At 37.1% G+C, this 25,514-nt stretch overlaps 1 protein-coding gene across 2 annotated transcripts in view; it reads left to right on the top strand.

Moving 5' to 3' along the window:
- ATP7A (ATPase copper transporting alpha) overlaps nucleotides 1-25,514 on the top strand; it is a 74,935-nt gene that overhangs the window by 46,673 nt on the left and 2,748 nt on the right. Inside the window, exons 8-20 of one of the 2 annotated variants that reach the window (XM_068962444.1) lie at nucleotides 179-404; nucleotides 1,516-1,749; nucleotides 3,080-3,171; nucleotides 4,915-5,042; nucleotides 6,046-6,200; nucleotides 6,415-6,549; nucleotides 10,331-10,525; nucleotides 15,117-15,299; nucleotides 16,998-17,214; nucleotides 21,992-22,138; nucleotides 22,955-23,097; nucleotides 24,618-24,821; nucleotides 25,340-25,457. In XM_068962444.1, coding sequence (XP_068818545.1) covers nucleotides 179-404; nucleotides 1,516-1,749; nucleotides 3,080-3,171; nucleotides 4,915-5,042; nucleotides 6,046-6,200; nucleotides 6,415-6,549; nucleotides 10,331-10,525; nucleotides 15,117-15,299; nucleotides 16,998-17,214; nucleotides 21,992-22,138; nucleotides 22,955-23,097; nucleotides 24,618-24,821; nucleotides 25,340-25,457 — 2,177 coding nt within the window. The remainder of the gene's footprint in view (nucleotides 1-178; nucleotides 405-1,515; nucleotides 1,750-3,079; nucleotides 3,172-4,914; nucleotides 5,043-6,045; nucleotides 6,201-6,414; nucleotides 6,550-10,330; nucleotides 10,526-15,116; nucleotides 15,300-16,997; nucleotides 17,215-21,991; nucleotides 22,139-22,954; nucleotides 23,098-24,617; nucleotides 24,822-25,339; nucleotides 25,458-25,514) is intronic. The other variant, XM_068962445.1, reaches the window with a different exon arrangement.

Here is a 25,514-nt window from a genome sequence, read left to right as displayed (position 1 = left end):
CAATAAAAATCAGATTTTGATTTATGTTACAAATTTAACATACTGTTAGCATGTCAGTTATTTTTTCAATAGCATCCTTACACTGGGTGGGACTTGGTCACAAGTTATATTTTGCTATGGTACACAGAATCTTTAACCATTAGATGTTTACTCAGATGATCTTTCTTTTCTATATTAGATGGCGACGGGCCTTTCTTGTGAGCCTGTTTTTCTGCATACCTGTAATGGGACTGATGATATATATGATGGTTATGGACCACCATCTTGCAAGTCTTCACCATAATCAGAACATGAGCCAAGAAGAAATGATCAGTATTCATTCTTCTATGTTCCTGGAGCGCCAGATCCTGCCAGGATTGTCCATTATGAATTTGCTATCTTTTTTATTGTGTGTTCCTGTACAGGCAAGTGAAATGTTAGCAAGTATATTTGTTAATAATGAAAACTAGTCAAAACTAGTAGGTGAGGCTATTTTCAATTGTATGACAAATACTGGTCAGAAGTATGATCATTTTATGCTGGATGCTTTATAAAAATAATTTTAAACTGAGGATTAAAGTAGATAATGAATTTCATTTTAATCCCTAAAGGATATTGTTTAATGACAGAACAAATAATAAGAGTTCAATTCGTATTTAGATATGAATTTGGCATTCATATCTGCCACTCTGTACAACTTCATATTTACAGTTATTATAATAATAAAATACATTATTTTATTTCTTTATGTTTTCATTAAAATTATTTTATATATTTTATTTTAGCATATTTATTATTTATTTATTCTATTAAATAATCGTAACAGTGATATTATTTTTATTATTTCTCCATGGCACTTAAGTTCATTATTCTTTGTATGTTTTCAACTCTTCTTTTCAGATAAATATTTCCTGTGGAACACTTCTAATAGATTTATTCCTTTCTCTGATCCTCATAAAAAACAATAATGATTTTTAAAACATCCTAGTATGTTTCTCTAACTAATGAAAAATAAGCTTTTCAGTTATGCATTCTAATGAAAACAGTGGACAGATCCAGTAGCTTGTGATGTACCATTCAGGTTGAATTTTGAAAAGAAGGCGAGTTTTATATTAAAAAAAATCATTGTCAAAGAATGTAATTCTTTCCCTAGTTCTTGTTTTTGCTAGCTTCAAAAGAAAAATCCAAGAATCATTTGACTTTCTTTATATTATGGAATATTCATTAAATCATTGAGGATGGCTCCCAAGGGCTTTACAGCAATTTAAATCCCTACATACATGTATCTGCTAAACTACAAACACTTTTGTTTCAGCTTTAAAAAAGCTCTAGGGGAATTTCTCCATGGCCTGGGTTCTGTCCCTGATGGGGGAACTAAGCCACGTGGTGTGGCTAAAAAAAAATTCTCCTTAGTTGTTTATGGATTAGATAAAAGCCGAAGGAAGTTAACATTGATACTTTATCTTAGTTATTGAGGTATAAATGTGAATGTCAGCTTTTTTTAAAAAAGCACTGATCACTGTTTCTGTATTACAGTTTTTTGGAGGCTGGCACTTCTATATTCAGGCCTACAAAGCACTGAAGCATAAAACTGCAAATATGGATGTATTGATTGTGCTGGCAACAACCATTGCATTTGCTTACTCTTTGGTTATTCTTCTGGTTGCAATGTATGAGAGAGCCAAAGTGAACCCTGTTACTTTCTTTGACACACCTCCTATGCTGTTTGTGTTTATTGCACTAGGCCGGTGGCTGGAACATGTAGCAAAGGTAAAGTAAAAAAGGATGACATTTGTTAAAAATCTTGGGTAGATAAATGACTATAATATTTTCTAGACCAATTATTGGAAATATACATTGATTTATGTTGTTAACCATGTACTACAAGAAATATTCTTATTTTAGCAGTATTTTAGGTTAAGTATTCCTTTGGAGGGCTTCCTGGTGGGTCAGTGGTAAAGAATCTGCCTGCCAGTGGTTTGATCCCTGGGTCAGGAAGATCCCCTGCAGTAAGGCACAGCAACCTACTCCAGTATTCTTGCCTGGGAAATCCCATGGACAGAAGAGCCTGATGGGCTATAGTCCAAAGGGTTGAAAGAGTTGGACATGACTGAGCAAACTAAACAACAGCACAACACAAGCACATTTTACTTACATCACATTATTAATGGAAAAATTGATGTGACCACAAGATTTAAAATAACGATGGAAAAAAATTCACCCACAGTCCCATGCTATAATGGAAATAACTTTCCAATCCTATTCCATATTCATTTATATTTTACAGAGTGGCAAATACGGTATATATACCACTTTGTACCCTTAACATTTTAAAGTTTTTCCCCTATTTTTGCAGTCTAGATAATTATTCAGTATTTCTAAATAATACTCTCTCAAGTCATTGTGCTATAATTTACTAAACCATTCTGCTTTTGTTCTAAGTTAGATTGTTTCCAGTGTTTAATTTTAGATAATCCTGTGTTAAACATATTCATGTTTAATAGTTATTTCTGTTGAATTAATATCTTAGGATAAATTACAAAAGATATGATTAAAGGACATAAATATTCTATCACTCATGCTATTAATCTTAAGTTTTTGCCATCAAGAGTATGTAAGTAGTTTTACTACAACTTCTTCAGCACCGATTCCTATCTAAATTTTGGCAAGTTACTAGGTATTAAATGGTATCATAGAGTTGTTCTAGTTTTCATTTCTTCTATTAGTATCAGTAATAAACATTATTCTACACATCAGGTATTATATTTATGCTGATATATCAGGTATATATTTAATTGCTTATTTATGTCCTTTGCCTTTGTACCTACTGGGTTCTGATGTTTTTCTTATTATACATTATTTTTTTTTTGACTTATCCACAGCTTGGAGGACTTTTTTTTTTATACATTATTTTTTATGAATTATACCTAATAATATATTTTATATCTTGTGTACTTTTTATTTTCAAAGTCAGACATCTGATATGAACTAATTAACATTCCTAAAGTGGTCTCTTAGGTAAATGTTAAAGATTATGTCTTTATTTTACATAAGACTTTTTCTTCCTTGGCATTGTTTACATGTGTGTTTTAATTTATAGGGCAAAACATCAGAGGCTCTTGCCAAACTAATTTCACTACAAGCTACAGAAGCAACTATTGTAACTCTTGACTCTGATAATATCCTCTTGAGGTATTTATCTTCATTATTCCTCTTCTTCTGTACCTTTTAGGAAAGATATTGAATATACACAGAAGTAGAGAGAAGGGTGGTAAAGAATCCACCTGCAATGAAGGAGACATGGGTTCTATCCCTGGGTTGGGAAGGTCTGCTGGAGTAGGAAATGGCAACCCACTCCACTATTCTTGCCTGGAAAATTCCATGGATAAAGGAGCCTGGTGGGCTACAGTCCATGGGGTTGCAAAGAGTTGAACGTGACTTGGTGACTGAGCATACATCAGAGAGAAGGGTATAATAAACCCACATAATCTTTCTCCAAGATTTAACAATTATTCACATTTTGCCACACTTTACTTCATCTGTATGATCTTTCATTTGTTGTAGTAGAATTTTAAAGTAAATCCCAGTCATATGGTTTCACTGCCAATATTCCTATTGTATCTTTAAAAAAAGACATATTCTTATATAATTATAGTACCATATTGCATCTAAGAAAATGAACAATAATTCTTTAATATGGTCTAATACACAGTCCTTATTAACATTTCTCTTGTTGTCTCCAAAATGTTTTGAGTTTCTTTGTTTAAAATGGAATTCAAAGTCCATGTGTTATTGCATTTGACTAACATGTATTTTTTTAAATTTTTAATTGAGTTATAGTTGATGTATCATATTGTGTGTTACAATGATTTAGTGTAGTGATTCACAATTTAAAAGGTTATATACCCCATTTGTAGTTATTATAAAATACTGGCTATATTCTCCATATTGAACAATATATACTTGTAGGTTTTTTTGTACCTAATGGTTGGTACCTCTTAATCCCTTTCCAGTGTTGCTCTTCACCCTTCCCTCTCCCCACTGATAACCCCTAGTTTGTTCTCTGTATCTGTGAATCTGATTCTTTTTTATTATATTCACTAGTTTGTTGTATTTTTTAGATTCTACATATATAATAAGTGATATCATACAGCATAAGAACGTGTGGTGCAGTGGCCAGTACAGGAGATGTGAGTTTGATCCTTAGGTCAGGAAGATCCCCTGGAGAAGAAAATGGCTACCTACTCCAGTATTCTTATCCAGAGAATCCCATGCACAGAGGAGCCTGGCAAACTACAGGCCATGGGGTCACAAATAATCAAACACAACTGAACACATACACACACGCACACACATCATACAGTTTGTCTTTCTCCTGACAATCTGGAACAACTCCTCTCTCCAGTTCTCCCTCCCTCATTTCTTGCTGCTCCTCCCTCTCTCCATACATTTAACTTGTTAAAGAAACATCTGTCAGTTGTCCCTGAAAATATCCCACAGTCCATTTGTCTCTGTTTCCTTCTGGAATCATTTAACTTGTTCTATAACTCCTATATTACCTGTAAACTGAAAGTTAGAGCTAAAGACTTGATTACATTTCATTCTTTTGTATTTCTCATTTCTGTCCATATAAAATTGTATAAATAAGTGGTTTTGTTAAATAAAACCTATTACTTTATTTCTAAAGCTTTCATGTCTTTGTTCAATGACTATACAACAAATATTTAGAGTGCTACTTTGTGCCAGGTACTAAGCTATTCCCCAACAATGAAAAGGAGTGACTGACATTGTAGTTCCTAACTCAAGTGTTGGTTCTAACTTCCATTGGTAGCAGTTAATGGAGCTATAAGCATGATGTGAACTATAAAACTTGCATGGAAAGATCAGAGGGAGAAGCAGATTTTCATAGTAACTTTTATTTTAACTCATATGTAGTGAAGAGCAAGTGGATGTGGAACTTGTACAACGTGGAGACATTATTAAAGTGGTTCCAGGAGGCAAATTTCCAGTGGATGGGCGTGTTATTGAAGGACATTCTATGGTAGATGAGTCCCTCATCACAGGTATGATCTTTCAGAGTATCATGACATGAAGGTGAAGTGAATCCAAAGTATTAATTAAAAATTGCATGAAAGGTGAAGAGCTTTTTATAGAAACTGTGGACTGAATAAATAATAAGCATAGAGGATATGAGTTCTTTTTAATACCGTTTTAAATCAATTTCTGCAGATTTACTTTGTGATTTTACTTATGCTACTGAAGGCTCTTTTTCACTGAGGATTGTTAATTACTAGAGTGTATAACCAGAAGAAGTTGTCATATCCTGCTGTAGAGCCCAATACACTTTGACAAATTTTCCTGAGTTCCTGCCCTAAAGACCCATCTAGTCTTAACTGGGATAGGACTCCATGTTTTCAACATCAGGGTCAGCTCTAAAAAAGAATAGACCTGGAATAGTTTTAGAGATCTTAGATAATTAAGGCCAATCTAAAGTAGAACCAAAGTAACACCTTTCCTACCTCAGTCCTTATCATAGTACCAGAAGAGGCTCAGCTTATGAACTGTGTGTGAAAATAATTTAGGATTCTTCATTTCTCAGTAGGAGTGCTATCACTTATTTGGATGGGACAGTTCTTAGTTCTGTCTGACTATCCTGTACATTATGGTCCATTTAGTATCCCTGATCCTGACCCGCTAAGTTGGAGTAGCAATACCCTGTGTCCCATCCATAGTTACTACAGACAAGAACTCTCTTACATTTATAAATGCTCCTTGGGAACAGGTTGAGAACCAATGATCTAAGACTAGTGTGGAGTTCCAAAAGTACCTACCAAAAGAGTTAGCACATTAGATTTTTCCAGTTTAAGATATATATATCCCTGGGGTTTGGCCCAGAACTGGCATAAGGAAAAAGTCAGGCAATTTTCACCTAGGTGTTTGTCCAGATTCTGTTGCATGAAGGAAGAATCTCCTTTCTAGATGATTTTTTGATAATTAACAAATAATGGTGTATTTCAAGATAGTATTTACTTATGCTCCCTAAATCTATCTTTTTTCCTTCCATAGGAGAGGCAATGCCTGTGGCAAAGAAATCTGGAAGCACAGTGATTGCTGGTTCCATTAACCAGAATGGGTCACTCCTTATCCGTGCAACCCATGTTGGAGCAGACACAACCCTTTCTCAAATTGTCAAACTTGTAGAGGAGGCACAAACATCAAAGGTAACTTAATTCTCTAGAAACAGAAAGTATTTTCATTAAAGCCCACTCAGTATAAATCTTGGTCTAGTTTTGATAGGTTCCTTTGTTTAATTCCAGTTGTATTAATATGGAGTTTATTAAAATATTTCTGCTCAATAGTACATATACTCTGTATTCATTATCAAAACAAGAGACTTTCACATACATATCATTATTATTATTTTTTTAATTGTAGGCTCCTATCCAGCAGTTTGCAGACAAACTCAGTGGCTACTTTGTTCCTTTTATTGTTATTATTTCCATTGCTACCCTTTTGGTTTGGATTATAATTGGATTTCTGAATTTTGAAATCGTGGAAACCTACTTTCCCGTGAGTGACTTATAAACATCTCTTTATCATATATAAAACAGTTTGTGAATCTTTTGCATAAGTAATTAATTTGAAAATAACTTTAATAATTACTGGTATCTTTAACAGACTGGAGTGAAAAGCAGATAAGAATAACATTTGCTTTTCTGTAGACGTAAAAGATTTCCTTTTGGAAAGATTTTTTTCATTATAACTTGTTATTTTCCCAAAGCAAGTACAGGCATACCTTGTTTTAGTGCATTTTGCTTTATTGCACTTTGCAGATATTATGTTTTTTACAAACTGAAGGTTTGTGTCAACCCTGTGTCAAGTCTATTGATGGCATTTTTACAACAGTATTACTTTTTAAATAAGGTATATACATATTTCCTTGGCCTTTTTGGGGCTTCCCTGGTAGTTCAGTTGGTAAAGAAACTGCCGGCAGTGCAGGAGACCCGGGTTCAATCCCTGGGTCAGGAAGAGCCCTTGGAGAAGGAAATGGCAACCCGCTCCAGTATTCTTGCCTGGAAAATCCTATAGACACAGGAGCCTGGTGGGCTTCAGTCTATGGGGTCGCAAGAGTCGGATACAACTTAGTGACTAAACCAACACCAAACATATTTCTTTAGAGATAATGATATTTCATACTTAATAGACTACAGTATAGTGTACAGTATGGGCTTCCCGGATGGCTCAGTTGGTAAAGAATTTGCCTGAAATGCAGGAGACCTGGGTTTGATCCCTGGGTAAGGAAGATCCCCTGGAGAAGGGAATGGCAACCCACTACAGTATTCTTGCCTGGAGAATCCCATGGACAGAAGAGCATGGTGAACTACTGTCATGGGGTTGCAGAATCAGACATGACTGAGAGGCTAACACACACAGTGTATAGTATAGTATAAACATAACTTTTACCTTCTTTGGGAATTCAAAAATTCTTGTGACTCACTTTATTTTGGTGGTCTGAAACTGAACCCACAGTATCTCTGAGGTATGCCTATAATGAGGTTATTGATATCATTATCAGTAACCTCAGATAGGCAGATGACACCACCCTTATGGCAGAAAGCGAAGAAGAACTAAAGAGCCTTTTAATGAAAGTGAAAGACGAGAGTGGAAAAAGCTGGCTTAAAACTCAACATTCGAAAAGTGAAGATCATGGCGTCTGTTCCGATCACTTCATGGCAAATAGATGGGGAAACAGTGGAAACAGTGACAGACTGTCTTTTCTTGGGCTCCAGAATCACTGCAGATGGTGATTGCACCTAAGAAATTAAGACACTTGCACCTTGGAAGAAAAGCTATGACCAACCTAGGCAGCATATTACAAAGCAGAGACATTACTTTGCCGACAAAGGTCCATCTGATCAAACTGTGGTTTTTCCAGTAGTCATGTATGGATGTGAGAGTTGGACCATAAAGAAAGCTGAGTGCTGAAGAACTGGTGCTTTTGAACTGTAGTGTTGGTGAAGACTCTTGAGAGTCTCTTGGACTGCTAGGAGATCCAACCAGTCCATCCTAAAGGAAATCAGCCCTGAATATTCATTGGAAAGACTGATGCTGAAGCTGAAGCTCCAATACTTTGGCCGCTTGATATGAAGAACCGACTCATTAGAAAAGACCCAGTTGCTGGAAAAGATTGAAGGCAGGAGGAGAAGGGGACAACAGAGGATGAGATGGTTGGATGGCATCACCGACTCAATGGACATGAGTTTGAGCAAGCTCCGGGAGATGATGATGGACAGGGAAGCCTGGTGTGCTGCAGTCCATGGGGTTGTAAAGTGTCAGACACAACTGAGTGACTGAACTCAATCGATGCCTATACTGACCTTTCACATTTTATACACAGTCTCAATCCTAGCATGATTTTGCTTTCACAAAGGACTATGGATATATTGAGAAAAACCTTGAAATCTCAGCTCTGTCACAATCAGTGTGATCTGAGGTCAATTTAATTTCTCTTTGAGCTTCAGTTTTCTCAAGTGAGATTTTAATAGTACTCATCCAACATAACTTGCAGTTGTCATAAAAGTTAAATGATATATTAGAAACTCTTTGTAATTTATTGAACTCTTTATAAATATAAGGTAATATTCAGTTCAGTTCAGTCGCTCAGTTGTGTCCGACTCTTTGTGACCCCATGAATTGCAGCATGCCAGGCCTCCCAGTCCATCACCAACTCCCAGAGTTCACTCAAACTCATATCCATCGAGTCGATGATGCCATCCAGCCATCTCATCCTCTGTTGTCCCCTCCTCCTGCCCCCAATCCCAATATTAAGGTAATATTAATGTCTGCTTCTCTCAAAGTCTATGATAGTCTCTATGGTATGGTATTTAAAGTGGTATAGTAAACCTGGACTGTGCCTCATGTTAGAGATATAACCTTTAATTCACTTAGCTTCTCTTATCTTCAGTTTTGTCATCTGTAACATAGTGATAATAATACCTAAATTTCAGGATTGGAATTAGTGTATACATTAAAGACATATATGAAAGCATAAGCTTAGATGTCTATGAAAATACCTTCCAGTTCTCTCTATATATAACTCTTAGATGATCACTTCGTTTAAGTATTTGAAGCAGGAGGGGGGCTCAGAATGGGGAACACATGTACACCCGTGGTGGATTCATGTTGATGTATGGCAAAACCAATACAATATTGTAAAATAAAAAAATAAAATAAAATAAAGAAATAATACAAATGAAAAAAAAATTAAAAATAAAAATCTAAAAAAAAAAGTATTTGAGAACTTAGTAAGAATACAGCACTGTAAAACCATTATTACTAAGAAGATCTTTGTTGTATTTTTTCTTTTAAAAATGCCATCCTATATATACATTGTTTCATAGTGTTTGTCACTTCAATTAAAGAACGGGTAGAATCAGAACATCTCTTCCATGATGTGATCATTAGTATAATATTAAAAAGTTTCTTGAAATGATTCATATTGGTTAAATTGGAGAAGGCAGTGGCAACCCACTCCAGTATTCTTGCCTGGAGAATCCCATGGACTGTAGCCCATCAGGCTCCTCTGTCCATGGGGTCGCAAAGGTTGGACATGACTTAGTGATGAAACCACCACTCATTGGTTAAATACTCACTAAACAACAGGATTGCTGAGAAGTATTTTGGAATGTGTTTCCTTCAGGAATTTTTCTCATGAGTTCAGAGGGTCTTAGGGGATTTCTCGTAATACTATCAATCATTCTTACTCATGGAAGCACATACTCAATGTCAGTAAGAGCTTTACTACCAGATGCACTCATTAACATTGCTTTGTCCAAAAGAATTTTACTGAGATGTAATTAAGCAACCTTTGCAAACTGAGTGATTTTTTTCATTGTCTTCAAAAAAAGTGTGAAAGACAGTTTTATGGTCTTAGTATACAGAAGGACAGAATTATTTTTGTTTTGGGTCAAATATGTTGAGAATTAGATCGCATGTTTGCAGCTATTTCTGAAAGTGCCTAATAAAAACACTTATTCTCAATATGGGGAGTGGAGAAGCTTACTTTTCTTGTTTTTTATATTAACTTCATAGTGTGTAACTCTGGAATCAGCAAAATTGAAATCTTGAATTTTAGAACTGTAACTTGTTTACAGTTATGTCAATAATTTCTTATATTCATAAAAGAAAAAAAAGTATTTTCTTACTAAAAGTGTTTTCATATTAAAACATATGTTGATAGCTAAGTAGGATTATGTTACTCCAGAATTGTGGTTTTATTTAGAGTTAAGCTTTGTTCTTTTTGTTTTATTCAGTTCTAAATCAGTAATCAAAATTCATGTTTCTTCTCAAGGGCTACAACAGAAGTATCTCCAGAACAGAAACAATAATACGCTTTGCTTTCCAAGCCTCTATCACAGTTCTGTGCATTGCATGCCCCTGTTCACTGGGACTGGCCACTCCAACTGCTGTGATGGTGGGTACAGGAGTAGGTGCTCAAAATGGCATACTAATCAAAGGTGGTGAGCCACTGGAGATGGCTCATAAGGTAAGATAGTTCCTAGAACTAAGAGTTGTCTCATCCAAACTGGCAATAGCACCCCTACTGAAAAACAGAGTCTTAAATTATTTCTACATTGCCCGTAAGCTGAGCTTCTTCTGGCATTGTCCTGAGGGTGGAGGTAGAAAAGGTGTTATTTTGGTTCTGCTCTGAATTGGCAGAGAGTATAAGATCTCTACTCCAGACTTACTCTCTTTAGAGTATACTCTCATGTGGAAAACCTAGAGTCCTGTCCCAACTCATTCTAGACTAGTCTTTAGGGCAGGAAGATATCATAGATATTTGCTGAGGCAATTTGCCCAAGTCTGTCAGGCCTCTCACCTATTTGTGTGTGACTCCATGTTTGTGCTGTTCAACATTTGATAGTGCTTGCCCTTACTTTCATCTTTGCTGCCACCAGCTGACAGTTTGCAACTATGATTTCAGGAATATATAATCCTGTCCCTGATCTCTCTCATGTTAGAATTTCCATTACAGTCTCAATCAAAGCCACTTGACTTGAACTAAAACCATGTTCTTTCTAGTATATTCTTATTATGAGGATATAAATTATATACACATGCATCTACTAAACACAGAACACAACTTAGAACAATTTTAGAACTTCATCTAGCCAGTGAATACAAGCTACTAATTTTTATAGTAATTTTAAATTTTAACATAATTTCAAACTTATATAAAATTTGCAAGAATAGTATAAAGAAATCTCACATACCCTTTACTGAAGATATCAAGCTCCTTTCCTAAGAACAAGGACAGTCTCTTACATAAACATAGTACAAAGATCAAAATCAAGAAGTCGATACTGATAAAATACTGTTGTCTAATCTCTTGTCCATATTCCAGTTTCCTCAGTTGATTCCATAATCCTTTATAGTTATTTTTTTCTTTTGTCTGGAATCATGCTTTGTATTTAGTTGTCATATCTCTTTTCAAGTAACCAGCAAATTTGGCCTTGGAGTACAGAATGAAGCAGGGCAAAGTCTAATAGAGTTTTGCCAAGAGAACACACTGGTTCTAGCAAACACCCGCTTGGAACAACACAAGAGAAGACTCTACACATGGGCATCACCAGAGACTCAATAGTGAAATCAGATTGATTACATTCTTTGCAGCTAAGATGGAGAAACTCCATACAGTCAGCAAAAACAAGACTGGGAGGTGACTGTGGCTCAGATCATGAACTCCTTATTGCCAAATTCAGACTTAAATTGAAGAGAGTAGGAAAACCACTAGACCATTCAGGTATGACCTAAATAAAATCCCTTACGATTTTACAGCGGAAGTGACAAATAGATTCAAGGGATTAGATCTGATAGAGTACCTGAAGAACTATGGACAGAGGTTCATGACGTTGCATAGGAGGTAGTGATCAAGACCATCCCCAAGAAAAAGGCAAAATGGTTGTCTGAGGAGGCCTTACAAATAGCTGTGAAAAGAAGATAAGCAAAAGGCAAAGGAAAAAAGGAAAGATATACCCATTTGAATGCAGAGTTCCAGAGAATAGCAAGGAGAGATAAGAAAGCCTTCCTCAGCGATCAGTGCAAAGAAATAGAGGAAAACAATAGAATGGGAAAGACTAAAGATCTCTTCAAGAAAATTAGAGATACCAAGGGAACATTTCATGCAAAGATGGGCACAATAAAGGACAGAAATAGTGTAGACATAACAGAAGCAGAAGATATTAAGAAGAGATGGCAAGAATACACAGAAGAACTATACAAAAAAGATCTTCATGACCCAGATATTCACGATGGTATGATCACTCACCTAGAGCCAGACATCTTGGAATATGAAGTCAAGTGGGCCTTAGGAAGCATCACTGCAAACAAAGCTAGTGGAGGTGATGGAAATCCAGTTGCTGCTGCTGCTAAGTCACTTAAGTTGTGTCCAACTCTGTGCGACCCCATAGATGGCAGCCCACCAGCCTCCCCAATCCCTGGGATTCTCCAGGCAAGAACACTGGAGTGGGTTGCCATTTCCTTCTCCAGTGCATGGAAGTGAAAAGTGAAAGTGAAGTTGCTCAGTCCTGTCCAACTCTTAGTGACCCCATGGACTGCAGCCTTCCAGGTTCCTCCATCCATGGGATTTTCCAGGCAAGAGTACTGGAGTGGGGTGCCATTTCCTTCTCTGGGAATTCCAGTTGAGCTATTTCAAATCCTAAAAGATGATGCTGTGAAAGTGCTGCACTCAATATGCCAGCAAATTTGGAAAACTCAGCAGTGGCCACAGGACTGAAAAAGGTCAGTTTTCATTCTGCCATAGAGTGCTCAAACTACTGCACAATTGCACTCATCTCACATGCTGGTAAAGTAATGTTCAAAATTCTCCAAGTCAGGCTTCAACAGTATGTGAACCGTGAACTTCCAGATGTTCAAGCTGGATTTAGAAAAGGCAGAGGAACGATAGATCAAATTGCCAACATCCATTGCATCATCAAAAAAGCAAGAGAGTTGCCCAAAAAAAACCTACTTTTGTTCTATTGGCTATGCCAAAGCCTTTGACTGTGTGGGTCACAACAAACTGTGGAAAATTCTTAAAGAGATGGGAGTACCAGAACACCTGACCTACCTCCTGAGAAATCTGTATACAAATCAAGAAGCAACAGTTAGAACTGGACCTGGCACAACAGATTGGTTCCAAATAGGAAATGTACTACATCAAGGCTGTATATTGTCACTCTGCTTATTTAGCTTGTATGCAGAGTACATCATGAGAAATGCTGGTCTGGATGAAACACAAGCTGGAATCAAGATTTCCAGGAGAAATATCAATAACTTCAGATATGCAGATGACACCACACTTTATGGCAGAAAGCGAAGAAGAACTAAAGAGCCTCTTGATGAAAGTGAAAGAGGAGAGTGAGAAAGTTGGCTTAAAACTCAACATCAGAAAACTAAAATCATGGCATCTGGTCCCATCACTTCATGGCAAATAGATGGGGAAACAGTGACAGACTTTATTTTGGGGGGGGTTCCAAAATCATTGGAGATGGTGACTGCAGCCATGAAATTAAAAGACACTTGCTCCTTTGAGGAAGAGCTATGATCAACCTAGACAGCATATTAAAATGCAGATACATTACTTTGCCAGCATAGGTCCGTCTAGTCAAAGCTATGGTTTTTCCAGTAGTCATGTATGGATGTGAGAGTTGGACTGTGAAGAAGGCTGAGCACCGAAGAATTGATGCTTTTGAACTGTGGTGTTGGAGAGGACTCTTGAGAATCCCTTGGACTGCAAGGAGATCCAGCCAGTCCATTCTGAAGGAGATGAACCCTGGGATTTCTTTGGAAGAAATGATGCTGAAGCTGAAACTCCAGTACTTTGGCCACCTCATGCGAAGAGTTGACTCATTGGAAAAGACTCTGATGCTGGGAGGAATTGGGGGCAGGAGGAGAAGGGGACGACCGAGGATGAGATGGCTGGATGGCATCATGGACTCGATGGACATGAGTCTGAGTGAACGCCAGGAGTTGGTGATGAACAGGGAGGCCTGGCGTGTTGCGATTCATGGGGTCGCAAAGAGTCGGACACGACTGAGCGACTAAACTGAACTGAACTGAGCACCAAAGAATTGATGCTTTTGAACTGTGGTGTTGGAGAAGACTCTTGAGAGTCCCTTGGACTGCAAGGAGATCCAACCAGTCCATCCTAAAGGAAATCAGTCCTGAATGTTCATTGGAAGGACTGATGCTGAAGCTGAAACTCCAGTACTTTGGCCACCTGTTGTGAAGAGCTGACTCATTTGAAAAAACCCTGATGCTGGGAAAGATTGAAGGTGGGAGGAGAAGGGGACGAGAGAGGATGAGATGGTTGAATGGCATCACCGCCTCAATGGACATGAGTTTGAGTAAGCTCCAGGAGTCATGATGGACAGGAAGGCCTGGCGTGCTACAGTCCATGGGATCGGAAATATTTGGACACGACTGAGCGACTGAACTGAACTGAACTGATCTCTTCTCATCTTGGTTCCTCAAGCTATTCATTTCTCAAGGTTCGTTTTCTGAGCTTACTGTGAGGCAACTATGTTCTCTAATTCCAGATTATTCCTCCTTACTGCCTGATCTGATGTTCCCTCGTTGATTTCCTGAGCTGTATTCTCTGGCCAAGCTTCTCATCTAGTCTCAATAAAGTCAAAGCAACCCAGGTTTTAGCTGGTGCACACTTCAAATTAATTACTCAGTTGTAATTATTTACCTACTTCCCAGATTTTTTCCCCCTACAAATCTAGAATTCATTAGTATTGAAAGTCTTTTTCTTTCCCCAGAGGCACTAGAGGCCTAAGTTACCTATTAACAGTCAACTCTTAATGGGTAGTTCTAGCTATTTAATACATGTTCCCAGCACATTGAACATTTGCAAGGGAGGGTTATTAGGTGTAACTAACGAAATTTCTTCCCTTATTCTCCCTTCTTTTTAGTCTCCCAAAGACCATTAAAGTCCAATTAAATCAAAGTCAGCTCATTAAGAAACAAAATAGTAATGTGTTTGTCACAGTAAACCTTTTTTCTCATTTCTGGAATGCTGATACTAAGAATTATGAAGTCATACAGTGCATTCTGCTTTGATTTTCTTACAGGTAAAGGTGGTGGTATTTGATAAAACTGGAACCATTACCCATGGAACCCCAGTAGTGAATCAAGTAAAGGTTCTAGTGGAAAGTAACAGAATGTCACGCAATAAGATCCTGGCTATTGTGGGAACTGCTGAAAGTAACAGTGAACACCCTCTGGGAGCAGCCATAACCAAATACTGCAAGCAGGTACAATTTTTCCCTTGTTTATTCATGATTTACATATATAATTCGTATGAAACTAGAGAGACTTGTGTTTTCTAATTTTATTTTGTATGTCTTAATTTCTTCATACAGAAAAGTATAAAGTTGAAAATGAAAATTAACTGTAACCCTACAGCACAGATAACCTCAGTCAACTAAGAAATAAAAAAGAAATAATACATATTTATGAGAGGAAATTTTAGATAGTTCAGCATTACATAATGAAAAAGGAAAGCTTCATTCCCTGCCCCTTTCCAGAATTCCTCTCTCCAAAGTTTAACAAGTATTAACCTGTTAACAGGCTTTTTGAACAACAGCTTTATTGAGATAAAATTCACATACTCTAAAGTTCATGCTTGGAAAGTGTACAATAATTTTCAGTATATTTACAAAAGTGTGCATCTGTTAACCATTTTTAGCGTATATACCAACATTTGTTATTTTTAAACTTTATATAGAAAGGTGATAATACAATGACCAGTCTTTGGTGTTTTTTAAACATTTGTATTAAGTGATTTTTTCCTTATCAAGACATATAGATTTGCTTCATTGTTTTTAATGCCTGTATTATATTCCATTGTATGATTGGCTTTTTGGCTCTTAAAACCTGTAGTTAACATCCTTGTCAGCTTTTGCAAGTTTATCTCTAATGTTTAATGCCTATCAATGTAATTGCTGGATCAAAGGATAGGTATAGTTAAATTTTGATGAATGTTACCAATGCTCAAATGGCAAATGTTATCAACACCCACACAAAAAGGTATACCAGTTTATACTTTTACCAGAAGTTGAATGACATTTCCCCACATTCTCACTAACACTTAATTTTTCCAATTCAGTAAGTAAAAAATATTTATTCATTGACTGTTTACTTTGCATTGTCTTAATTGTGAATAAAGTTGAGCATCTTTCCACATGCGTATTGGTTATTTGCATTTCTTTCTATACCCTGTTTGCTTGTATCTGTTGCCTATTTTTTTCATAAGATTGTTTACCTTTTCTTATTGATTTGTGTAAGTTCTTTGTAAATTATCTCACATAATTTTTCTGTGAAAATGTGGCAGTTTCACCATTGATGTTGCCATTTCTTTATTTGTTCTTTCCTTTTTACCTATTAACTATTACTGATCTGGCTTCTATACACCCAAATCAAACAATGGAGAGGACAAAGATATAAAGAGCCAGGAAACAGTGATGGTCACCAGAATTCTTTGGCTTACTAAGGACACAGAATCATACTAGAGAGGCCCTCTGGTAACTAAAGGCTCTGTTCTTTGTTACCCTTTGCCCTGTACTAAATAGAAAATCTAACTTGACAATAGAATTAAATATTTAACTTGTAATTCTCTACTGGAAAGGACAGAGAATATTGATAAACCTTCCACATTTTCTTCCCCTAAATTTGGTATAAATCTTATGGAGTGGGATTTTTTTAAAGTATTATGAGGTTCTCCTGTAACTTTGAACATTATACTCAAAATGCTCTGTTCCTTTGTCCTTATCAAAAACCACTGTCAAATAGGCAATGATAAGTGACAATTTTATTCTAAACATTTAGAATTAACCAGGCCTGTAGATTGTATCTAAACATTTAGAATTAACCAGCAATAATCTTTGATCTTGCTAATGATGACCTTGGATTGTTAGAACAGCAGAAGAAATCCTTCTGTTTCTATTTGTTAGGAGCTGGACACTGAAACCTTGGGTACCTGCATAGATTTCCAGGTTGTGCCAGGCTGTGGCATTAACTGTAAAGTCACCAATATTGAAGGCTTGCTACACAAGAATAACTGGAAGATAGAGGAAAATAATATTAAAAATGCATCCCTGGTTCAAATAGATGAGAGTAATGAACAGTCATCAACTTCGTCTTCCATGATTATTGATGCTCAGTTCTCAAGTAAGCTAATTTTTTTTGTAGTACCACTTATGGGACAGTTATTAACAAGTATCTAACCTTATAAATTGAACTGTTACATAAGAAACAAAGATTGGCATCATGGTTTCATTCTTGTAAATCAGTTTCACCACAGGCCTTCTAATTATTTCACTGAATTGCTTAAGAATGTTTTTCAGCTTCACTCCTTGATTACAATAGAGGGTGATAAACCGTAGCTCTAGCTGATTTTCCATCTTAGTTCAGCTGTCTTTATTTCTCACCACAACTGCTCCAGACCTTTTACATCTTTCACAAGCTCTTATGGCCTTCTCCCTAGTTCTCTAAGCAAATTGTCTGGCTTATTTTTCACACAGAAATTTAAGATTCTCAGACATGTGTTCTTTCCATTTCTTTTCTCTTTTTTTGCCTAGAATGTTTCCGTTTTCAGAGAAAAAAGTATACCTTTTCTTACCTAATGAATCCCTTCATCTTTGATCCAGATCTCACCCTCTCTTGATTCCTCAAGGACCTCACACTCTGTTATAGTATATCCCCTTGCTGCTTTTATTTTCCAACTCTTTGTCATAGCTCCTTTTCCTAAACATAGAAACATTTCTCCCATCAAAATCACTGTATTCCCATCTAGATTTTTGTCCCATCTGTCTGTCTTTTCGTTAATATCCAAGCTTCTAGAAGGACTAGTCGAAGCTGGCTGAATTCACTGCACAGTCTGGCTTCGGCCCCATCCATGCTAGTGAAACTATTTTTAGTTCACCAATGACCTTGTTTAGTCCCCTCTCCAGTGGTTAGTTTTCAGTCTTCATTGCTGCATGACTTCGCTAAGGCATTTGACAATGTTGACCATTTCTTCTTTCCTAAATTTTTTTTTCTCCCTTGATTCCATGACCCTGCTTTCTCTAGAGTCTCCTCTCACCAATTTGGCTGTTCTTTTTAATCTTCACCTGATTGCTCTTTTCTCCTCCTCTCAAATGTTGGGTGTCCTCAGAGTTTTGGTCTTTTGTCTTTTGCTGATTTTACATATTCTCTCTATATAATCTTGTTCATGCTTATTGCTTATTCTACCACTTGTAGGGTTTCCACCGCCACTCTAAAATCCGTATCTGCAGCAATGCCACTTTACCAAGTTTCTTGTTGGTCTAGCCATCTGACCAAAACCAAGATATATATACCTAAGTGTACTTGCACCTCCCCACACATTTGTACTTGAGTAATTTTGCTAACATTCAAACCTGATTATATCACTTTCTGACTAATACCTTTTATTGCAGTGGTTTATAACCTATTTTTGAGTCATGAACCTTTGGAGGAATGAGATAAAAGCTATTCCCACTACTCAGAAAATTTCTGATTTGCACATTTGTATATATCCCTAAGCCCCTCCGTGGAAATCTGTTAAGGATCCTGGCTTTATAGGCTCTCCATCTCTGACAGGACAAAGTCCAGTCTCTCTGTGTTTTGTTCAAGATCTATTCCCCATGATATGTCTCCTGCCTCCCTGCACCACCCATCTTGTGTTTTCCACTGTCACCCATGTACCCTGTGTTTTGTTCTTATGGAACTACTTAAAGTTTCTCTGTACATCGTGTCATTTCATGCCTGTTAGATCACTTTATTTACTATTTTCTCATCTTTGAAGACTCAGCTCACATCTCTCTTTAGTGAAGCCTCCACTGACTGACATACATAGGCAGAGATATTTGCTCTTTCTTTTTAGTCATAACTATACTTTATCTGGCACACTGCATGATAATTCTTTATTTATCTGCCTGATTCTACTAAGTTGTGATTTCTTTATTATTTGTCTATGAATTCATAGTATCAAGCACACTGACACATAGTGATTTCGTTCATCTGACAGGTTTTATAAGCACTGTTCAAGATACTAAAGAATCAGCAGTGAGCAGAATAGACAAAGACCCTATCTCATGGAGTTTACATTCCTGGTGAAAGAACGCTAGACAGTGTGCAAATAAGCAAGTAGAGTCTGTCTGATGGATAGTGCTATGAAGAAAATGAAGAAGAGCAAGTGGTATTGGGCATGCTAGGGAATGCTATTTTATATAGACTGATCAGGGTAGGGCTCATTGAGAAGGTGCTGTTCGAGCAAAAACCTAAGGCGAGGGAGGAAGAATATGTGAATATCTGTGACAAAAGCATTCCAGTTAGGAGGAATATTGAGTACAGAAGCCTTAGCTTGACTAGTTTGAGGAACCCTGTGGCTAGAACAGAGAAAATGATTGGAAACTTTGTAAGGAGTTTGGTTTTTACTGTGAGGTGGAAAGCCGTTGGAGAGTTTTGAGCATAGGAGTGACAGAATCTGACTTAATATTTTAAAAGTATTACTTGGGCTTCTTTGGTAAAAGTATACTGTTTCCGTGGGTAGGGACAAGGACAGAAGCAAGGGGATAAGTTAGTGGGCTGTTGCCATAATCTAGGTAAAAGATGATGGCTTGGACCAATGTAATAACAGTAGAGGTTGTAAGAAGTGGTCAAATTCTGGATGTATCTTCTTCTTTTTTTTTTTTTGACCATGCCACATGGCTTGTGGGATCTTAGTTCCTCCACCAAGAATCAACCCTGTGCCCCTTTGCAATGGAAGTCCTAACCACTGAACTGCCAGGGACTTCCCCAGGATGTATCTTGAATGGAGAGATGACTGATATATCTCACATATTGGAAATGGGGTATGAGAGAAACAAGAGTCAAGAATTAGGCCAAAGTTTGCAGCCTAACCAATTTAGAAGGATGGGGTTACCATTCAAACAAGATGGAGATCACAGGAGAGATAATGCTGAGGAAAAGTGATTAGGAGTTCAGTTTTTGACATGTTAAGTTTGAGTGCCGGTTAGGTGTTCAAGTAGAGATGTTGTGTAAATAGTCTATCAAGGAGGCAGGTGGCTATACAAGTCTGTAGACTTGGGAGTCATCCATTTATAGATCTGTGCTATCCAGTGTGGTAGCTACTAGTTTCATGTGACTATTTAAATTAATTAAAATTTAGTTTAAAACTCAGCCCTTCAGCCATACTAGTCACATTTCAGTGCTCAATAGCCTCATGTTGTTAGTGTCTACTGTATTAAACAGCAGATGTAGAATATTTCTGTCATCACAGAAAGTTCTGTTGGACAGTGCTGATGATATAGGTGGTCTTTAAAGTGATGAGACTGCATAAAATCTTCAAAGAGTTGGGAATTCCCTGGTGGTCCAGTGGTTAGGGGGCTTCCACAGTGGTTCAGCAGTAGAGAATCCACCTGCAATGCGGGAGATGTGGGTTCGATCCCTGGGTCAGGAAGATCTCTTAGAGGAGGGCATGGCAAGCCACTCCAGTATTCCCTGGAGAATCCCATGGACAGAGGAGCCTGGTGGACTATAGTTCATGGGGTCTCAAAGAGTCAGACATGACTGAAGCAACTGAGTATTCACACATGCCAGTGATTAGGACCAGGCACTTTGACTGCCATGGGCCTGGGTTCGATCCCTGGTCAGAGAACTAAGATTCTGTAAACCATGAGGTGAGCCCCCCCAAAAAATCAGGAAATGAGAGTAGATTGGTGGGGAAGAGGTTTAAGGATTAAGCCCTGCAACACTACAAATTAAGAGGTCATGGAGATGAAGAATGATCAGTAAAGAAAACAGAAGTGGTAGGAGGTAACTCATAAGAATGTGGTGCTCTAGAAGCCAAATGAAGAAAGTATTTCAAGGAGAGAATGGTCAACTGTGTTAAATGCTAATAGGGCAAGTAAGATGAAGACTAAGAATTACCCTTTACATTTATTAAAGATCACTGGTGTACCATATGAACAATTCTTTGGCATAAGAGAGACAAAAGTTCTATTGGAACAGGTTCACAGGAGAATGGGAAGCTGATACAGACAACACTGTAGGAGTTTTGCTATGAATAGAAGCAAAGAAATGGGGCAGTAGCTAGAGAGATAAATGAGATCTGTTTTGTTTTCTTTTTTAAAAATAGGACTGTGTGCAGCAGAAGTAGAAAATACGATGATGCAGAAGAGAGAGGAGAGAATTGTTGGAGAGATGTTCTGAAATAGGCAAAGGAGAGGGATCTATTTATGCAAGTGGAGAAGTTGGCCTTAAATAGGAGATGGGGCTGTTTATAGTAACAGAAAAGAAACTAGATCAGTATGTACAGAGGCTTAGGTAGTTGGGTATATATGGCAATGAGAGCTTCTGGAAGTTCTTTTCTGATTGCTTTTATTTTCTTTCTGAAGTAAGAAGCACATCATCATCTGGTATGAGAATGGGAGAAGAAAAGGTATAAAATAGCCAGCTAGAAGGAATGGAGAATGAATGGACTAGGGAAATACAGTAGAATTGCCAGAAAGCACTAAGGACCCACTTAAAGTTAGTAAGATATCATTGTAGTTCTGTGTTCTTATCTAACCATTGATGGTTGTACTGATGTACACTAAATATTTTTAACTTTATTCAATTGTCATGGAAGATCATAAGGAAATGTTGAATGGAAAGCATCACCAAGAAAGTAATGCTTGAACTAGCTTTTAAGGAATATGATGCAATTTGGTATTTGGAGAGGAGAGGTGAGGACCTCCAGGTGGAGGCAGCAACATGTGCAAAGGCCCAGAGGCATAGAAGAGCAGAGTGTCTTCCTTGAACATTTGGAAATCACTGTTATAGGCTATGTTCTACCAAAAAAACCAATGTAGTAACTGCAAGCTTAGAGAGGAAGAATGTCCCTAAAGCGTTGTTATAAATATTAAACGAGTTCACTAGATGTTTCTTCTGTACTTTCTTTCAGATACTCTTAATGCTCAGCAGTACAAAGTTCTCATTGGCAACCGGGAGTGGATGATTAGAAATGGTCTTGCCATTAATAGTAATGTAAATGATTCCATGACTGAACATGAGAGAAGAGGTCGGACTGCTGTACTGGTAGCAGTTGATGGTAAGATTTTCCTTAAGTACATTGTGACTCAGTGTTGTGATCTCAATTGTTTTCTGTGTATTTTTGAGAGACATCTGAACTATGAGGGTTATTCAAAAGCAGCCTGAATGCAAAATAAAAAATGTCAGCAATACATAATTGTTACTGATTAATTTAAAATTATCTTGCATATGCCTGGCTTTTAGTAAATTATTTCTTAGGGTAAGTTTATAGCTGTGAGATTAATTAGTTAACATTTATAATCTTTGCTAAGTATGAAGGTAGTATCTTTCTATGACCTTTTTAGGTCTAGGAAAAAAGCAGAAAATACCATTTACTTTCATTTTTGAAATAAAATAGCTACTTGCAGTGATTTTTTTCCCCCAGTGTAAAATGCCAGTTTTGTTTTCATCCACCCCTTCACCTTTGAAAGGAAGAAAGTATTGGGTTTCAGTTTCATTTGCCTTTAAATTAGCTGAAGTGTTTGGAGCTCTTGGCAATACTTCTCTAAAGGAAGAATGTAAGTCTTTTAGTATATCCAGTAAAGTTTATTTTCATTTTCCTATTATTACCTTCATTAGTAACCCCTACATCACTCTGAGATTTTCACAGCCAAGAATAGAAGCTTACTGTGGGGTTACTGTGGGGTTTGTGGTATTTTCACAACCAAGAATAGAGGCTTACTGTGAGGTTGTGTGGTCTTGGGGGTATTTGGAGTTAAGCTAAGCCCTGAACAACTTTGTTTAACAAAAATAATTTATTTCTGAAATTTTAAGTCAGAATGTTATTCTGCTTTCACCATATTCCAAATTCTATTTTCTGCTGCTCCTATATTAGATGAGCTGTGCGGTTTGATAGCTATTGCTGATACAGTGAAGCCCGAAGCAGAACTGGCTGTCCGTATTCTGAAATCTATGGGCTTAGAAGTAGTTCTGATGACTGGAGACAACAGTAAAACAGCTAGATCTATTGCTTCTCAGGTAATGGGTTTACTTAGTAGTTGGGGTGGGAGTATATGTTAACTTCTAACTCTTCACGTACATTTTCTTTCTTGCCTTCAGGTGCTAAAGAATTGGTACTACCTATTATATTCATTATCCCTGAGTAGCCATACCTGGTTCTTTAAAAAAGAATTGACATACTGTCTGCACAGGAAGGACTTTGTGCTTTTTTCTGGAACTGTTATAAGTAAAAAGCTATTTGCTTAATTCATGAGATGCTTAGTGACATTGTACACAGTTTCTATTGATGCTTCCTTTGAAATGTTGCTTGTAGTCTCTACCAGTGCTGCCAGCCTAAGCTAGGCTCTCATCCTCTCATGCCTAAAGTACAGCAGTAGCTCCACGCATGACCCTCTCTAGTCCATCCTGGATACCACTGATAGAACGAACCATCTCTTCCGTAGCATTTTCCTGCTACTGATCCCCCACTTTTGCTTTCCCTTTAAAACTTTTCTCATGTTAGTCTTTTCTACTTTGGAATGCCTTCTCCCCTCTTCTATTGACTAATAGAAGTAATATATAAATACTGTCTTGTATAAAAAGATACAGAAGGATATAAAGTAAAAAGTTTGTCACCCTTTTCCCAAGCTCCCTGTCCAGCCCTCTCCCCTTACACTTTCTCATATACTTATTGTTCATATACAGATGTATAGTTCTGGTATTTTCAATATAAATTGGATCATTTTTGTACAAATTGTTTAGCAGTTTACTTTCTTTCAGATAATAATATGTATGCCTTGTCCATGTCCGTGGAGCTTTGTCCATGTCTGAACATATAAAGTTACTTCATTCTTTCTACATCATTCCATTGAATTCCATGGTGTGAATGTATCATAATTGGCTTAACCATTCCTCTAAAAAAAAATAATAATTTATGTGCTTTTGAAAATTTTGTTGTTACAACTAAGGCAGTAATATACATCCTTGGGCATACATCTTTTTATACGTGTATAAGAATGTCCAAAATATAGCTAGGAGTGGAATTCCTTAACCAGATGACATGCACACTTTGATAGATGCTGGTACATGCCCTCCAAAATGACAGTACACATTTACATACCCACCAACAGTATCTAAGAGAGCTCATTTTCCTGTAGTCTTACTATCCCTAGATATTACTAATATTTTTAAAATTTGGACATCTGGTAGGTGGAAAATGAAGGCTCCTCATCATATAAAATGATGAACCATCATTGTTATGTATATAAAATCACTATGTAAAATAATTAATATTTTATATAAAATATAACAGTTATATTTTAGACTTTGTTGTTTTTGTTATTTAGTTGCTCAGTCATGTCTGACTCTTTTTGACCCCATGGACTGTAGCCCACCAGGCTTCCCTGTCCATGAAATTTCCCAAGCAAGACCAGGGGTTGAACCTGCATCTCCTGCATTGGCAGACAGATTCTTTACCACTGAACCACCAGGGAAGCCCTGTATTTCACATACTCAGTAATATTTCTTGAAATGAGTGGAGTTTGTTTTTCCTCATGTAGATTGGCATTACTAAAGTGTTTGCTGAAGTTCTACCCTCCCACAAGGTTGCTAAGGTGAAGCAACTTCAAGAGGAGGGGAAACGGGTAGCAATGGTAGGAGACGGAATCAATGACTCCCCAGCTCTGGCCATGGCGAATGTTGGAATTGCTATTGGCACAGGCACAGACGTAGCCATTGAAGCAGCTGATGTGGTTTTGATAAGGGTAAGTCTGGTGGCCTGACCTTTGAGGAGTGTGAGACTGCTCTGCATGGTCAGAGATAATGTTGTATATTGAACATATGACTCTGTCCTTCTAATTTCCATCCTCCTGGCCTTTGAGAAAGGGAGAATTCAGGATGGGAGTATGGGAAGTCTTAGTAATTACTTTCAGACTTTCTCAATTCAGGGGAGCAAATGAGAACGACAAGCTTCTAAATGAAGAATTAAATTTAGGAATATACATAGAACACAATTATCTTCAGCAAGTACTTGCTGAAGTTATTTTAGTGGGGTTTAGTCCCTGTACCAGCATACAACCCTAAAAGTGTTTTCAGAACCCTGAGAAAAAAATTCTGAAAAACCTCTTCCAAGACTGACTCAAATTTTTAGCAGTATCTGAGATTTGAGTTAATTCACATATTTCCCTAAGATACATATCATCTTTGTCATACATAGTGTCAAATACAAGTTACTAGTTAAGTTAGAATCTGTTGTTAATATCATAAATATTTCTGTTCTCAGAATGATCTTCTGGATGTAGTGGCAAGTATTGATTTATCAAGGAAGACAGTCAAGAGGATTCGGATAAATTTTGTCTTTGCTCTAATTTATAATCTGATTGGAATTCCTATAGCTGCTGGTATGTGATGGTTAACTTGTATTGCTTTTTTCCTGAAGTCGTTAGATGCCTACCATA

The sequence above is a fragment of the Capricornis sumatraensis genome, chromosome X, assembly GCF_032405125.1.
Source record: "Capricornis sumatraensis isolate serow.1 chromosome X, serow.2, whole genome shotgun sequence".
In the NCBI taxonomy this organism is placed as follows: domain Eukaryota; kingdom Metazoa; phylum Chordata; class Mammalia; order Artiodactyla; family Bovidae; genus Capricornis; species Capricornis sumatraensis.
This window is presented reverse-complemented; position numbering and strand designations above follow the sequence as displayed.